The sequence below is a fragment of the Callorhinus ursinus genome, unplaced genomic scaffold (genome assembly GCF_003265705.2).
Source record: "Callorhinus ursinus isolate GAN/ISIS: 27379988/994484 unplaced genomic scaffold, GSC_fseal_2.0 scaffold2, whole genome shotgun sequence".
Taxonomy (NCBI): domain Eukaryota; kingdom Metazoa; phylum Chordata; class Mammalia; order Carnivora; family Otariidae; genus Callorhinus; species Callorhinus ursinus.
The window spans coordinates 93,596,159-93,613,206 of record NW_027397064.1 but is presented as its reverse complement, the minus strand read 5'-3'; the positions used below and the strand labels follow the sequence as shown (position 1 = coordinate 93,613,206).

The window sequence follows — 17,048 nt, the reverse complement described above, 5'->3', positions numbered from 1 at the left end:
CTCTGATATTGTCTGGCTGAGTTATTAGCAAGCCATTAGGTATTTCTGCTATTTTACTGGTTTCTACTTATGTTCTTGGAAGCTTTCTATGATATATGTATTAAATACTACAAAATGATCCAGCTGCATAATTAGAGCAAAATAAGATTAAACATGTATTTGCACACATTATAGAAATATAGTATTTTAACCATCATGGGTTTCAAATAATCTCAGTGTTCAGTAATCTTAAATACTAGCTTTACTGATAGCTTCTTTTTACAGAAAAGGAAACTCATTCCAGAGATGATATCTCCGTGGCCAGTTTGGGGAGGCCAGGCCAAGAGTCCAAGGCTCCAAAACTCGCAGACTTCTTTCCATTTCTGTAGTATTATGACGCTTCCATTTTTCACACTTAATTTCACATGTGACATGAAAGTCATTAACACCATAAATATTCATGAATTCAACGTGTATCTTCCAACTGTTTGTGTTTGTTCTAAACTCTTAAATCTGAAGCTGCAAATGGATAAAGATTTCTGTCAAATGTTAGAAGAAAGATTTTTTTCAGCAGTTGTTTTCTTATGATCTCTCTTGTCAGTCAGATATGTTTAGCCAAATCAGAAATGATAGCAGATGATATAAAAAGCATTAGGTGTAAAAGAACCTTTTTCTCCTATTCTTAATGTTCCACATTAAAACAAATGAACAGGGGCGCCTGGGTGGCTCAGTCGTTAAGCATCTGCCTGCGGCTCAGGTCATGATCCCGGAGTCCTGGGATCGAGCCCCGCAACGGGCTCCCTGCTCAGCGGGAAGCCTGCTTCTCCCTCTCCCTCTCCCCCTGCTTGTGTTCCTTCTCTCGCTGTGTCTCTCTCTGTCAAATAAATAAATAAAACCTTAAAAAAAAAAACAAACAAACAAGATAAAACAAATGAACATAGAGGAATTTAGCCTCCCATTTCAACATCTACTAGTAAACTAGCTGTCCCTGGGGATACTTATTTTTTGTCATCAAGCAGGGAGATGCTGAGCAAAGTAGGCCCACCCAGACTTGTGCTCAAGTCCTACTCTAGGTTTTAGATTCTGACTCTACCTACTCACATGAATTTACATGAGAGTTTTCTGTTGGTGTCAAAAAGTCTTTTTGAGCTAAATGACTGCTCATTGCTAGACAGCTATATTTGAACTTCAAATTCCTTTGCAATCTGAAAACCAGAGAAAGATTATAGGTCTATTTCGGTAGAATACTAAACAGGGCACCAAAATAACCAGTTATTCTGAGAGTATAATTAGGACAATATATTTGTGTCACAGCAGATGTTTATGCTATAAGAAACAACTACAACCTATTAAAGACTAGTAGCCGCCTCCATGAAAATAAGGAAAGACTTATGTTTTTGTATCCAATCTTGTAACAAACCTTCAATTGGTCCTATTCTCTCATCATTAAGCAAATAGCTATAGTATGCCATGTGTCTATCATGTTTGTGATCAATCCTCAAACAACGTGGCCATAAATTAATGCTGAATACAATTATTGTTAGAACATCTAAGTATTCGGGATTTGTCTAAGTTACATGTAGGTTGAAATATAAATGGAAGGCCATCAGTTAAGATCAGCAGCGATGATAATAGCCCACTCCATGAAAACTGTAGCAACTACAAATCAAAGGCATAATACAAATCAGAAAAAACATTTATACTGACTTATGGGGACATTTGTTTAACTTCAGACAATCCAATTGTGCTTGAATACGTGACATGCTATTCCTATGATCCTCTGCACATCATAGATTGTACCCTAACTCAAGAAAGTATTTTAAAAATTTAATCATAACTGGAAAGAATTTCCCCACACTGCTCATTGTATGCTTACTGGCACAGCCTTCACCCAAAAACAATTTGGCTAGAATTGCAGTTATGATATTGTACTAACCATCAGAAAGCCTATCACTTCAAGTCAGTCAAGATCTGTTTATAAAATATAATCAAGGATAATTTCATGATTCAATAAATAGTATATAAATCTGCTATTATTGGTTTTCATTTTCTTTTCAATACTACCCATTTCCATCTTCTCCCTGGAAGGCATTCTGACTATTCAAATGTCATTATTGCCCTTTATTGTTATTCAAATGAAGCTTTTTTATTAGATCCTCTGCCACTATATATAAAGCTTTGCTTCTTCAGCAGCAATAATTCTATTTCTGAAGGAAAATAGAAGTGATAGCACACAAAATTCTGAGCTCTTACTTTATGTTAGGTTAAGTCTATGCCTGAAATTGGATTTTCATTTAATCCAATATAAGAAGACCAAAAGGTTTTTATTAGCTATCTTATCAAAGGAGGAAAACATTGTTTTCCATGTAGGTTTTTTGGTTCAAAGACCCGCGAAACTCTACTCCTCCCCAATGATGTATATAAGACACACTTACTGACCAAATTAAACTCTAATTTCTTTCATCAGATGGTATTCATCATTTTTTGTGTATATTTTTTTCTTTTAAAAGATAGGGAAAACCAAATATCCTATATAAATAGTTGGAAGTAAATGTTACATTTCATTTAAATAACCTTTTGCACCTTGGAGGAGATCTATGGGAAATCTAATCTGAAAGATACATAACTATAAATACATTGTTGCTGGCTTTATTAATACAATACACTGGTTAACAAAAGAAAACTTTACCGACACCATTTATAGGTCCCAAAAACACATCTAACAGTATCACATAGAGGTATATAAAATTAACATATATGTCTGTTAGCAGCAAGCAGATTTAAAAATTATATACATTTGTTTATCCTACTTTTTTCATGCAGAGAAATAGAGGGTCTATTACTATAAGCACAGATTTGTTCTTTAGCAGGGAAACTAATATAAAGGACAGAACAAATGGAATTATTATGCATTTTGACTAAGAACTACAGTTCTTCAGAGAAGACAAATTTCAAGGTGATTAGGATTTGTTATGAGATGCCTGAAGAAGGGGCAGCATAGCCCGGTACAGAGACCAATGGTGATACATTTAAATGAGGTTGGGCAAGAAAGCCACAGGGTTAGCAAATCTTTACGCACCATCTCTGTGTACAGAGAGAGCACTCTCCTCCATGCTGCCAAGAGGTAAGAAATAAAGGACTTCAGGGGCTTAGTGACCCTTGGGAGACAAAGCTAATTACATTAAATAATTCTGGTACAATATGAGCCATAATGTAATTAAGGCCTAGCATATTTAGCATATTTATTCCAGATAACATGAGCTATAGTAATTTAAGAAAAGGAATAGCAGATCCCATAGGAGCACCTATGCAGAACATGATCACATGGACCCTAAAGATCTAGAAAATAACAACGCAATCATTTTGGATCAGCCTCAATTCCCAAGAGGCCCAGGGAACAAGAAATTTGAGAATATGCCTTTTCCAGTTTACCTGCACCAATGTTCTCCCATACCTTTCTTCACTGAGCATCAGAACCCAGCATATAGAACGAAAAACTAAACATGAGAGGCCTACAGAACAGCATTCTTAAAATAGTCTCCTTTAATATGAAGAGAAGCAGACATTTTAAGCAGCTGTATTCAACTTTTCAATCACAGGAAAAACTTAATCTTTAAGCAGGCAAGGGTCAAAGAAATTTGAATTCTAGTTCCCACAACAAAAGTTTGTTACATGGCCTTGGACAAATTAATTTCTTGACCTTGACAAAATGTCATGATTTCCACCATCCTCCCAACTCTGAGCAGGTCCTTGACTCAAGGACAACTTCTGACACTGCTGCTTCACTTTGATCGAGGGAATACAATTCTCTAAGGAGCCTCTGGTGACTTTTGCTTCCAAAGGTGCTTTTGACACCAAGTGTAAGAAGAGACACTTTGCCAACTCGCTGCCTCTGTGATCAACATGAAAGCTATCAAGGCTGTTCTGGGTTATAGGCATGGATTACACTCACCTCCATAGACTTCTGTGTTGCTCCTCAAGCTGAGTTAGAAGATGCTCAATGTATTTATTGGAGTCCATGTATTCCTGTACATGCAGACACACAAAGACAAATAAAGCCTCATTACAACAGTCACCAGAATTCGGACTATCTATCTTTTTAGGAAAGATTTTTGACAAGATAATCCCTGGTCCCTCTCAGTTCTAGGAGTCAATGCATCTGTCACTTATATGCAGAGGTCCTTGGAGATAAATATTTTCTCCATATCTTTGGATCATTCTATAAACAGAGAATTGGAATTCTATAGAGTCCGCATAAAAATCCTCTTATTCACAAGAAAGCTAAATTCATAGTCATCTACACTGTGGCCCATATATTCTACCACCTAAAAATAAGCAAGCCAAGGGCACCTGGGTGGCTCAGTCAGTTAAGTGGCTGATTCTTGATTTTTGGCTCAGGTCATGATCTCAGGGTCCTGGGATCAAGCCCCACATAGGGCTCTGTGCTCAGTGGGGACTCTGCTTGAGGATTCTCTCTCTCCCTCTGCCTGCCCCCCGCCACCGTGAGCTCTCTCTCTCTCTCTCTCAAAATAAATAAATAAATCTTTAAAAAAATAAGTAAGCCAATGTTGCTGCTGACCTTAGAAAAATAAGAATAAAGTAGACAAGACAGGTCTTGATTACACTGGTCTTATGATAATTACTTACGAGTAAAAATGCTACTTTTGAACTACATAGAATGCCTGATATATTCATTGGGCTAATTGTTTACATGTCCGAAACATGTCCATTTCCCTTTATCTCCTTATATAAAAACATAGTCTAATTCGTTTTGGGGTTTTGGGTTTTTTGTTGTTGTTGTTGTTTGTCAGTTTTTGGTTTTTGGTTTTTGTCTCTTAGAAAAAGAACCTGGCTTCTAGGAAGATATGAAAGCAAGGTGTATTTTTTTTTAATGTGTAAATTTTTGTCAATCAAACCATATTTCTTTTTTTTTTAAGATTTTATTTATTTATTTGACAGAGAGACACACGGCGAGAGAGGGAACATAAGCAGGGGGAGTGGGAGAGGGAGAAGCAGGCTCCCCATGGAGCAGGGAGCTCGATGTGGGGCTCAATCCCAGGGCCCTGGGATCATGACCTGAGCCAAAGGCAGACGCTTAACGACTGAGCCACCCAGGCACCCCAAACCGTATTTCTTAGAGACATTTCTGAAACATAAGGAATACCTTTGTAACATAGATTTATAGAAGTCCATAGGTTATTAAATATGATTTTTTTTAAATTAGTGATTTCTGAGTATGAGGCTCATATGCAATAGTTTCAGTTGCTAACTATGGAGCAAAATAAATGTATAAAACTTTTGGTGATTGATTTCCTCCTGAACCTGATACTTCTTTTACTTTCTATTCGAAAATCTAGCCTGTGGTCCTCTGTGTCTATAGTGCATCTGCCATAGATGGACTAGTGTATAATGATTTCTATGTTAAGGTGCCCATGGAAGTTACTGTTTTGTTTCTTGTGGATTTTTTTTTAAGATTTTATTTATTTATTTGACAGAGAGAGACACAGCAAGAGAGGGAACACAAGCAGGGGGAGAGGGAGAGGGAGAAGCAGGCTTCTCGCTGAGCAAGGAGCCTGATGTGATGCTGAGCCACCAAGGCGCCCGTTTCTTGTGGATTTGAGATAAACTGAGAACTTTGATTAATACTGATTCTTTCTGAAATAGATTTGTTCAGATTAAGTGCTGTTTATAATCTACTGCTCTTACAAGTATATGTCTTATAATGGGGAGAGTGCAAACTACAGAGTAAGAACTGACCTGATATTATGGAAAAATCCCTTTCCTGAGTTTCTGGACCTTGATCTACCCATTTAGCCTTTATACTTTCTACAATATTTCAGTTAGGCTAGACAGCGCACCACATCTTTACCTAGGTAAAACTGCTATTCTCTAACAGTATAACTTCGTTGCAGATAGTTAGCTAAAGAGTTTTATTCTTATTAAATAGTATTCTTCTTCAGGTTAATTATTTAAATGAGACCATTAGGCATATCAAAACCAAGGCAGAAATCTGTTAATGCAGGAAGTTATAATAGTTTGTATCTATGGTATTAAGTATCCTGATCAAGATTTAAAGAAGATTTAGGACACTCCAAGTTATCAAAGACATTACTTTTCAAATACATCCATCAACATGTTTTAAACACTGTTTCCAATTAGAAACAAATACATACATCTCAAAGTCATTCATCCATTCTTGATTCAACTGTTTTTCACAATGTATTATACTCCAAATGCTATTCTAAATTTGCTTCATAGAGTAATAACCAAGAGGGCAAAAGTTCCTGCTCTCAAAGAGCTTATAGTCTGCAGAGGAAGACATAACAAATGAACACACTGGCTCCTGAGCACTGATAGGCTATGAAGGAAACACACCGGGGATGAGAGAATCTAAATGAGGAAGGGGCACCTCCCTTACGTAAAGTGGTTGGATGGTGACTCCAGGCAAATGATATTAAGCTAAGACCTGGAAGAGAAAAAGGAGGTAAGCATACAGGGAAAAGAGGGATCAGGGAAAGGAAACATCTGCAAAGACCCCAATATGCGGTTTTTGAGGAACAGAAAGGAATCCAGTGGGGCTAGGTGCAGAGCGACTGGAGTGTGGAGTCTAAAATACAGCTGGTGAGCTAAGCAGGGCCAAATCATGAACAAGCTCTGGAACACGGTTTGGACTAAAACCAATGGATTTGTTATTTTGTTCACTCTTCTTAGCTCAAGCCAGCGGATGAAGCTGAAAGGTGTGATGACTATAGATAGGATCTTTGGATCAAGATTTAGGTTCAAATCCTGGTTTGGGTACTTACTAGCTCTGTTCCCTAGGTAAAATGGTTTAATCTCTCTAAGCCTTATTTCCTTCATCTTCAGAAAGAGAATTAACAGTCAATTTACAGAGGTGTTATAAGAATGTAATAGTTTAAGTAAGCATGTATTATAGTGTCTGCCAAGCAGTAAGCAGGGCCTTTGTCATAGTGACACTCACTTCTTCTCACAGCCAAATTACTTTACAACGTGAAGGTAATATCCATTTTCTCTAATCTTATCCAATATCAAGAGTTTTAAGCATATGCTTCTAAGAGTATGGTTGCTGAACATTAGAATAGGAAGTTGGAGATGCATAGTAACAGAACAGATTTTCAACCATTAAATGTAGGTGTCACTGAATTAGGATTTATAAGCTTTTTCAAGTAACAATACTGGCTGCTTCTATTTAAAGTAACTTCGCCCACATCCAGATGGCCAATAGACACATGAAAGGGTGCCAACCTCACTCATCCTCAGGGAAGTGCAAATCAAAACCACAATTGGGATATCACCTCACACCAGTCAGAATGGCTGAAATCAACAACGCAAGAAACTAGTGTTGGTGAGGATGTGGAAAAAAGAACCCACTTGCACTGCTGGTGGGAATACAAACCATGCAGCCACTGTGGAAAACTGTATGGAGGTTCTTCAAAAAATTAAAAATAGGATTACCCTATGATCCAGTAATCACACTACTGGGTATTTACCCAAAGACTATGAAAACACTATTTTGAAAAGACATATGCCCCGCTATGTTTATTGCATTATTTATAATAGCCTAGTTATGGAAGCAGCCCAAATGTCAATGAATAAAAGAAGGATAAAGAAGAGGTGGTGTGTGTGTGTGTGCACGCGCGCGTGCACGCGTGTGTGTAATGGAATATTACTCAGCCATTAAAAAGAATGAAATCTTGCCATTTGCAACAACATGGATGGATTTAAAGGGTACAATGCTAAGCAAAATAAATCAGTGATAGAAATACAAATGCCATATGATTTCATTCATGTGTGAAATTTAAGAAAGAAAACAAATGAAGAAAGAAAAAGAGAGACAAACCAGAAAACTCTTTAGCATAGAGAACAAACAGCTGGTTACCAGAGGGAAGGTGGGTGGGGGGTGGGTGAAGCAGGTGAAGGGGATGAAGAGTACACTTACCTTGATGAGCACTGAGCAATGTAGAGAAGTGTTATTGTTGAATCACTATACTGTATACCGGAAACTAATATGACACTGTATGTTAACTATACTGAAATTAAAATTTAAAAATTTTTAAATGAAAAAAGCAAACGAATTTTTAAAATTAAATTTTTAAAAATGAAATTTTAAAATGAGAAAAGAAAAGAATAATATCAAGATTCCCACTAACTGCTCCATGGTACTGAGACAGGTGAGGTGGGAGCACTCCATAGTGTCTGGGTACGATATCCCTGGGTCAAACCAGGAAACCATTACCTGCATGAATACTAGAGCGTGTTGTTGCTAAGGTGAAATGAAGAAGTCAAATCTTGTTCAGAAGACAGCAGTTATCACCAGAAAAATTCAACTCACGTTAAGGCTTCCTGCCCTATTACTTTTATCTTAACTAAAACTTACACAAAACTTTATTGTGTCAGGCACTGTGCTAATAAGCACTTTCACAATATTTTCTCATTTAATTTCAATATCCCCATAAGGTAGATACTATTATTATCTCCACGTTGAAAGTGAGGTAACAGACTTTCCAGTGTCATATAGCAAGGAAGTGGCAGAGCCAGAATTTGAATACTGCTATGAATCCAGTCCAGAAGCACTCTGTGTATGTTCTTCCTAAACACACCCTGCTGGCCTTCTCATCCCCACTGTCTTTGTATATGTTATTGCTTTTGCCTAGAACACTTAACCAAAATAACAATAGTGGTAACAGTAATAAAATATACTACTAAAATTAAACAATAAAGTAGTTCTGCCCATTTTTCCATAAAACTAACTCTAGCGATAACTGTGAGGTCTTACTCCATGTAATAATGGGAAACTAGAACTATGAATTTTCCCTCCTTTTGAGCTTTATTTTTCTCCATAGCATTCTCCCTTCTAACATCCAATATATTTTACTTGAGTATTTTTTGGTATTGCTTATACCCCGCTTATCTCTCCCAACCACACATACACGGCTAACTGAAATGAATTAAAAAAAAATACATATATATATATATATATGATGCTTCCATGTACTTCTGTTTAATGAATTCATTTTTACTCTGGCTAAAAGAACTTAGGTAACATCATTACACATTTATCATTTCTGTTCCCTGAATTGGAAAATGTAGTTAACTAGTAAGAAATCCCTCGTTTTATAAGAAGAAAATAGGATCATTCCACTGGGAACCACTTTTACCCATCCATTTGGAGATTAACTCCAAGGAAACAATGGATGGTGAGGGCAGTGAGGTTGCAGTGGTATCAAGTGCAACATTGTAGCCACTACACCTACAGCAAGAGCTTGGGTATAAAGCACATACTGGATGCTATTGAACTGGGTCTCCAGTAGCAAAGGCACAGGCAGAAAGAAAGGGCATGGCAAGATCCCACCTCACTAAAACATAGCTCCTCTAATTGCCTGAAAGACACTGGATATTTGGGAGAGCTTAGACAAAATTTTTCTATGAATGCAGATAGAGGGGTGTCTGGGTGGCTCAGGTGGTTAAGTGTCTGCCTTCAGCTCAGGTAATGATCTCGGGGTCCTGGGATGGAGCCCCACGTTGGGCTCCCTGCTCCACGGGGAGCCTGCTTCTCCTTCTTCCTCTGCCCCTTCCCACCCCAGCTTGAGCTCTCTCTCTCTCTCTCAAATAGATAAACTATTTATAAATAAATAAATAAATAAATAAATAAATAAATAAATAAATAAATGCAGCTGGACAGGAAGTAGAATGTACAGTGTCCATAGACATGGCTAACCCAGATCTGGATGGATCACTCCAGAATAGGTACACTGAAAACATACAACATAAAACCCAAGACGAAGTATGAAAGGACAAGAGATACAGAACATCACCCCCAGTCCAGAGACAGGGTGTCACTCTGAAAATGACTAAGAAAAAACACGAAAGCATTATAGAAAAACCTTGACATGTTCAGTAGTATCGAGATAAGCACAGACCCTCGGGAACATGTGCAGAAAGCTTTAAGGAAAAAAAAGGAGAGGGAGATGAAAAGATAGCCAATTTAATTTTTTTTTTTAGATTTCATTTTAGAGAGAGCATGTGCACAAGAGTGGGGGGAGGGGCAAAGGGAGAATCTTAAGAAGATTCCACACTGAGCGTGGAGCCCCCCATAGGGCTCAATCTCATGACTGTGAGATCATGACCTGAGCCGAAACCAAGAATTAGACGCTCAACCAAGTGAGACACCCAGGTGCCCTGATAGCCCAATTAATCTTTTATATAAAAAACAGGATAATCTGAAGTAATAAAATTAAATAAAAAGGGACCTGGGTGAGCTAAGAATTTCAAGGAAATACACACTGCAAAAGCAAAATTGAAACTTGTTGATCCCCACTGTGATTTTTATTATGGGATGACTCTCCCCACCATAGACTGGTACCTTACAAAGAGCAGACAATGGATTTTGGTATATTGGCAAGGAACTGGTCACACGAATGAAGTCTACTTCTCAAGTATCTCATCTAGAAACAATTCAGGCCAGCCACTTAAATACTCACTAACCCTTCTGCCCTTTCTTTAGTAGGAGTCACTTAGTGAGGACTGAAACTGCTGTAACTAGAGAAAAACATACACACATCTCCCCATTATCCATGGTGTCAGCATTCGCCGGGTACAACACAACTTACCTGTGAAGACTGTCAGTTTCCCAAGCATTGCTTTGCCCAGTATGTACTTCCCACGCCACTCACTACAAAGACTTTATTCAAAGTAATTAACTTGGTCGACATTCTATTCTACTCATTTTCCTTATGAAAAAACCCACCTTAGATACAAAAGTAGAACTTACAATGAAAGCACATACACAGTCCTATGGAGGACAAACATAATCTAAGTAAATTAAGTAAAAGATAAAGATGGGAAGAGAGACACAATGGATATTAGGTCAGAAAATGTAGGTTTGTCTAACAATTACGGCTCTTGAGTATTCCACAAGATTTGGAGTGGAAATAGTGATTGAAGAGATAAAGAAATATTCCAGAACAGAGAGGAAAAAAAAAAAACAACCCTTGAATATGCATACCAAAAAGGCTCATCACATCACATTCCAGATAGAGTTTTTCCATAAACTATCCACACATCCACTTGCATAAGAGCTAAAGAAAAATAGTGGATGTAGGGGGCACTGAAAGCATCCAAGTCAACAAACAGGTTTCTGACCAAAGATTTAAGAAAGGCTGTTTCATAGCTTCCAGCCACCCACAATATCCCCTGAAATAAGGTACATAGACCTTTGAGTTTTAATCCATAAAAATCACCAATCAAGTAGCTGTTCTAGAACAAAGCAGCAGAAAGATGTTCTCAGGTATTCATGAATTCAGAAAATAAAGCACCTAATTTAATGGATAACATGTGTATATATATCTTGAACTTCCTTAAGGGTGTGTGTATATATACATATATACATATATACCAAATACCAAAGAGATGAATATATACCAAGTATGTCTATGTATACATATGTGCATATATATATATATACATTCTATACCTGAGTGATGCATAAGGAATTTATAATATAAAACATTCAAAGGAATTTAAATGGACTTTGTGTCTAAGAATATAAATATAAAATTAAACTAAAGTCCCAGAAGTAAGATGTAGAGAATACATTATATATCTTAGTCATGGACAAATGGAGGACAGCAAGTTCACGTAAAAGTCTCTTCGTACATAGGAACAAAATTGTTCTACCCTCGATAATCAGAAAAGCTTAAGTACGAGGGTATATTTTGTCTACATGCTTAACAGTTGGGGAAAGCAATTTGATAATAGATCATGAAAATGAACATATCAATGCACCTTTGATCCAGACACTTCATGTCTAGGAATCATCATGAGTAAATAATCCAATTAAAACAAATGATGTTCAAATATTATTTATGACATCATGAAAAAACTGGATATATCTTAGCTTCCAAAAATGTGGAAATGATTAAGATAAAGCACACTTTGTCCATCTGAAGAATTATATAATTCCTTCAATTTGTAAAGAATATATGATAAAATGGAAAACAGTAAAATATTAGGTGAAAGACATAGGATTTAAAACTGCATGATCCTTTTTAATCACAATTTTGAAAACATACACAAAAGATTGAAAGAGAAGAGAGCACAGTGTATGATAGTATTATGGGTTACATTTCTTTTGTATACTTCTCTTTCTGGTTTACTATACGCTCCATACAAATTTTAAAAGTGATGACACACAACCCCAGAAAATAATATCCACAAAGATTTTATTATAATTAAATTTTAATATTTTTTTAAAGATTTTATTTATTTATTTATTTATTTATTTGAGAGAGCGACAATGAGAGACAGAGAGAGAGAGCACATGAGAGGGGGGAGGGTCAGAGAGAGAAGCAGACTCCCCGCCGAGCAGGGAGCCCGATGCGGGACTCGATCCTGGGACTCCAGGATCATGACCCGAGCCGAAGGCAGTCGCTTAACTAGAAAGCAAGATATAAAATATCACAATGAAATTGTTTATGTTATTCTAAAGCTAAGCTGGTGTTTGAAACAATAATGCCTTTATTATTATTATTATTACTCGCCCTTGTCAGTGTTCTGCTAAAAGCAATTCACCCAAGTTAGGATTGGGGAGGAACACCAAGTTACAGCAAGACATATTTGTATAATATGCTTAAAAGTTTTACAAAGGTATAGCACTAAAAAGACATCTGTTTCTTGGCTAAAACTTATGCAAATTAGAATCATTCTGGAGATGTATTTCAGGAAATTTGCCTTTCATTTCTTTAATGCACATGTTTCAGGGCAATTAGTACGAAACATTTGAAGTGATTAGAGGTTTATAGATACACCTAACATTGCATATCTGTGTGGCACAAGCCCACTTAATGTGAACCTCCTACTGTCTGATCTAGGTCAATTCTGAGCAAGACCCATTATAAATGAATTCTAATGATGAGAGGATCTGATGTATCATTAGTTTTAAGTGGAGTTTAAAATATAATACTAAAATCAAAGCTTGCCGAGATCCCAAATCCCTCCAAATAATCTTGATGCTATAATCAGTGTAATTTAGGGCACAGTTTGTAAAATTGTGTCAGCACTCTTGTCACCACTAATGTAGGATTCCCAGTCACCTTTGGGTGATGTAGCACACACCAGGAGGCCAGATGTTCAAATCAACAAAACTAACATTAGCTACAGGGATTTCCACAATTAGAAAATGACTAACAACTAAAAAAAAAAAGGAAGAAAATGACTAACAACTATAATAAATGACACTGCCCTCAAAAATGATTTGTCACCCCAATAAAAAGATACACCTGCAGAGTGAGTGTAAAAAGCTCCAACATACCAACTTTGGGAATTACACAGCAATAGATGGAAAGTTCCCCCATATTTGACTGGCATCTCTGCCAACATAAATTCTTCCAATTAGATATTTTTAAATGTTAAACACAAATCCGTTCCGGAATACCAACTTTAACGGATTGATCTCACTGCCATTTTCTCTCCACTAGCCAATCTCTAATTCCTCCTCATTCACTCGTCAAACAACTCAACCTTGCTTCCACTTCCAGTGCAAACTCTTCAGTGGACCTGTTGTGTTAGAGCCACGAGTGACCACCACTGGTGGAATCACAGGGTATTGTTCCTTATGATCAGTTCCTGTAGCACTTGACATTTTAAATCATATTCTATCCCTCCCTGGTGTTCTCTGAAAAGGTTTCCTGTCTCCTTCTACTGCTCTGAAATCTTTGTCTTTTTCCTTCCTTCCTCCAGTTCTTTATGTATCAAGAATAAGGTTTTATCCTAAAGCTTCCTTCACTTTCTACTAGAAAATTCAGTAGACTACCAGGGCTTCCACAATCACCACAAATCCAGAGACTCCCAAATATTTCCCTCCATGCTAGGTCATCCTCTTGAGGTCTAATCCTTTGTATCTTGCTATTTAACAAACAGGTCCCTTTGGACGTGCCACAATTCTTCAGAGCAGTGGACCTGCCCAGGGTCAACAAGGCCAAGGGCAGAAATTAAATTGCCATCTCTTATTCAGCACTGTGTTCTCATAAATGGAATGAATCCAAACACATACCTTTTAATTTTATCAAATTTGATGAAGATGCTATTACCTATGTATTCTTTGAGAAAAAGACATAAGGACTGTATTTGGTTTTAAGTGGAAAAAAAGATGTGATAATTGTATTTCTAAGGTGTCTATGCTATTTTTTTCATATATGGCTTTTAATGGCAGTTTGAGAAATCATTATATATTGGTTAGATGAAGGAATTCACTTAGGTAGTAAAAGTAACTCACTTTATTTTTAGTCCCCCCCAACCCACTGAGGGCAAAGTGTAATTCTATTTCTCCTAAAGTTCTATAAGTCAGTAACATATCATTTGTCCACATGGCAGCAAATTGTGTACATACACACACACACACACACACACACACACAAATATATATAAGTGATGTAGAGTCCTCATTTCAACCTTGATTATTCCTTTGATGAAGAGACACTGAGAGAGCCTTGTGTAAGTGGAAAGCCTCAGTTAGGTCACTAGCTATTTTAGGTAGAAGAGTTCAGCCACAAAAACTTATAGGACTACTCCAAAACCTGGTATCACATCAAAACACAGAATTGACTGATGGATCCATTGCATCAATGTCTTGTACTTCTCACACATTTCCTTTCACTCAAGTATTGGACCACAGAATGCCATTCCACTCGCTATAGTGTAACTTAGCTCCCTGAGTCTACTATTGGTGCCCTTCAAAATCTGGACAGTTATGTTCTAATTTTATCTCCTGCTACTCCTCCAAAGTTGCCCTGGGACACTGGAAAAGACAAACTCCTTGCTTTTTGCTTTTCCTAGAAAGGCCAAGATATAAACTCTTTGTAATCTCAACACCTAGTACAGGACTTGAAAATACCTGCCAAGAGGTAAGTTGGCACCAATGTCACCCCCAGTTAGAGCCTCAAGGCATTTTAAGAGACTAGTGCACTTGAACTGAATTGAAGCGTCACCTGGGGGAGCAAAACACATTTATTCACTCAGCGTCGGTAGTTCTCATTTGTTCATTTGAATCATCTGAATCACCTGGGCTGGCTAAACCAAATTGTTGGGCCCAACCCCAAAGTTTCTGATTTGGTGTGTGTGGAATGGGGCTGGAGAATCTGCATCTCCAAAAGGCTCGCAGGTGATTTTGATACTATTGGTCCGGAGACCACTCTTTGAGAATTACTGTCTAACTGTTGAAGGGATTCATTTATTGCATAGCCCTATTACCATTCACTGTCCTCTTAAAACAATTAATGAAATCAATGTAAATAATGCCAAATTCAATTATTCAGTAAATATTTTTGAGTGTCAATTTATGTTCAGGTGCTCTTTTATGTCAGGGAATTCAGCCATGAACCATATAGACAAAAGTCTCCACCTTCATGAAAGTTACATTTTTGTCTAGAAGACAGACAAAAATAATTAAATGAAATTAAGTTTTATGTGGCAAAATGAGATGGAGAAGAGGGAAAAGAGGAGCTGAAGTAGAGGGCTCAGGTGAATGTGAACTGATGGAGGAGGAGACGACATTTGAGCAAAGACCTCAGGGAAATGAGGAAACTAACTCAGACAGCTATCTTGGGAGTCTCTTCATAGGCTGAAAGAAGAACAAATACAAAGACTTTGAGGCAGACGTGTGCTAGCAAGTTCCAGGAACAGCTCAGACCTGGAATATGGAAAAGAGACAGATTGTAAGGGTCTCACCGTCCTGGTAAGAACTTTATCTTTTGCTCTCAGTGAAATAAGGAGCAATCTCAGGGGAATTTGATCTGTGGCATGAAACCATCTCAGTGAAGTTTGAAAACGATCCCTCTGCTACTGTTAAAGGTAAAATGGGAGTGTGTGCGTACAACAGCAGGAGCAGAAGGCAGGAGACCAGCTGGAGGCTTCTGGCAGGAGAGGATGGTCACTTGGACTGGGGATATCATAGGGCGAGTCATCAATTGTTGAATTCAAATGTATTTTTTAAGATCAAGGTGACAGAATTTACTGCTGGGTTAAATGTAAGAATAAGGAAAAAGTAAGTAATCAAAGGTAGTATTTGGCTTCTTGCCTAAGCAACTGGATAATGTTCCATTTACTGACAGAAGACTATGGAAGGAGCATATTTGTGTAAGGGTGTTGAATAAATTGTTCTCCTCTGGGCAATTAAGTTTGAGAAGTCTACTGCATATGGGAGAGGAATGATGTTATGATGACATTCATCTTCAGACAAGAGGTCTGGGAGCCAGAAATTTGGGATTCCATAGTGGGTATGAACAGTATTTGGAGCCAAGAGACCGAGGTGAGATTCTCTGATGAAGGAATAACATTGAAGAGAAAAGGATCCAGTAACTGAAGGTTGGGAGGAGGAGAATAAGCCAATAAATTAAGAAGAAGCCAGTGAGAGAGGAACAAGAGACTAGTATTCCAGAACAGTGTTTCAGGAAGAAGGGAGTGTCAAGTACGATCAATGATCAAGTAAGGGAGGCCTCCAAATTAACAATGGCAGTTGCCAATATGGAAGCCCTTCATGTCTTGACCAAAGCACTTTTAGTGGAGTAGGTTTTCCAATGTCCTCACTGGGGAAGCTAAGGAGAAAATTTGTGACAGGAGTCAGCAGAACCTATGAACAAAGCTTTCTAGAAAGTATCAGGTGGTTGTTACAGTTCAGTGTTCCTGAGAAGCTACAGAGGCACTTGGGAAAACGGCAGATCCCAGGTCCAGCCCAGAGATACAGGTACTCTGAGTCTGGGAGTCAGGTGGGGCCCAAAAATCTAATTCTACAAAGAACTAGGGAGAAAGATGTTGCCAGTTCTCTCTGAGGCACCTTTGGAAAATGGTCTCCGAAATGGTGATCTTGGTCATTTCTGAGGGGCTCACAAAACAAAACCAACCCATCACCGGCCATCAAACAACAATCCAAACCTTCCCTGAGCTACTCACAACACCTATTCTACTGAGGTAAGTCAGGACCTTAAGTTTGTTGACATTCCTATATTATTAGGGAACAAGACTGAACATAAAGATGTTTCAGAAAAAAAAGCAGATGG

At 37.7% G+C, this 17,048-nt stretch overlaps 1 protein-coding gene across 4 annotated transcripts in view; it reads right to left on the bottom strand.

The window, feature by feature from the left end:
• NCKAP5 (NCK associated protein 5) overlaps window positions 1-17,048 on the bottom strand; it is a 965,493-nt gene that overhangs the window by 615,485 nt on the left and 332,960 nt on the right. For all 4 annotated transcript variants that reach the window (XM_073884776.1, XM_025857088.2, XM_073884781.1 and 1 more), the window contains exon 3: window positions 3,932-4,005. In XM_073884776.1, the coding sequence (XP_073740877.1) occupies window positions 3,932-4,005 (74 nt within the window). The remainder of the gene's footprint in view (window positions 1-3,931; window positions 4,006-17,048) is intronic.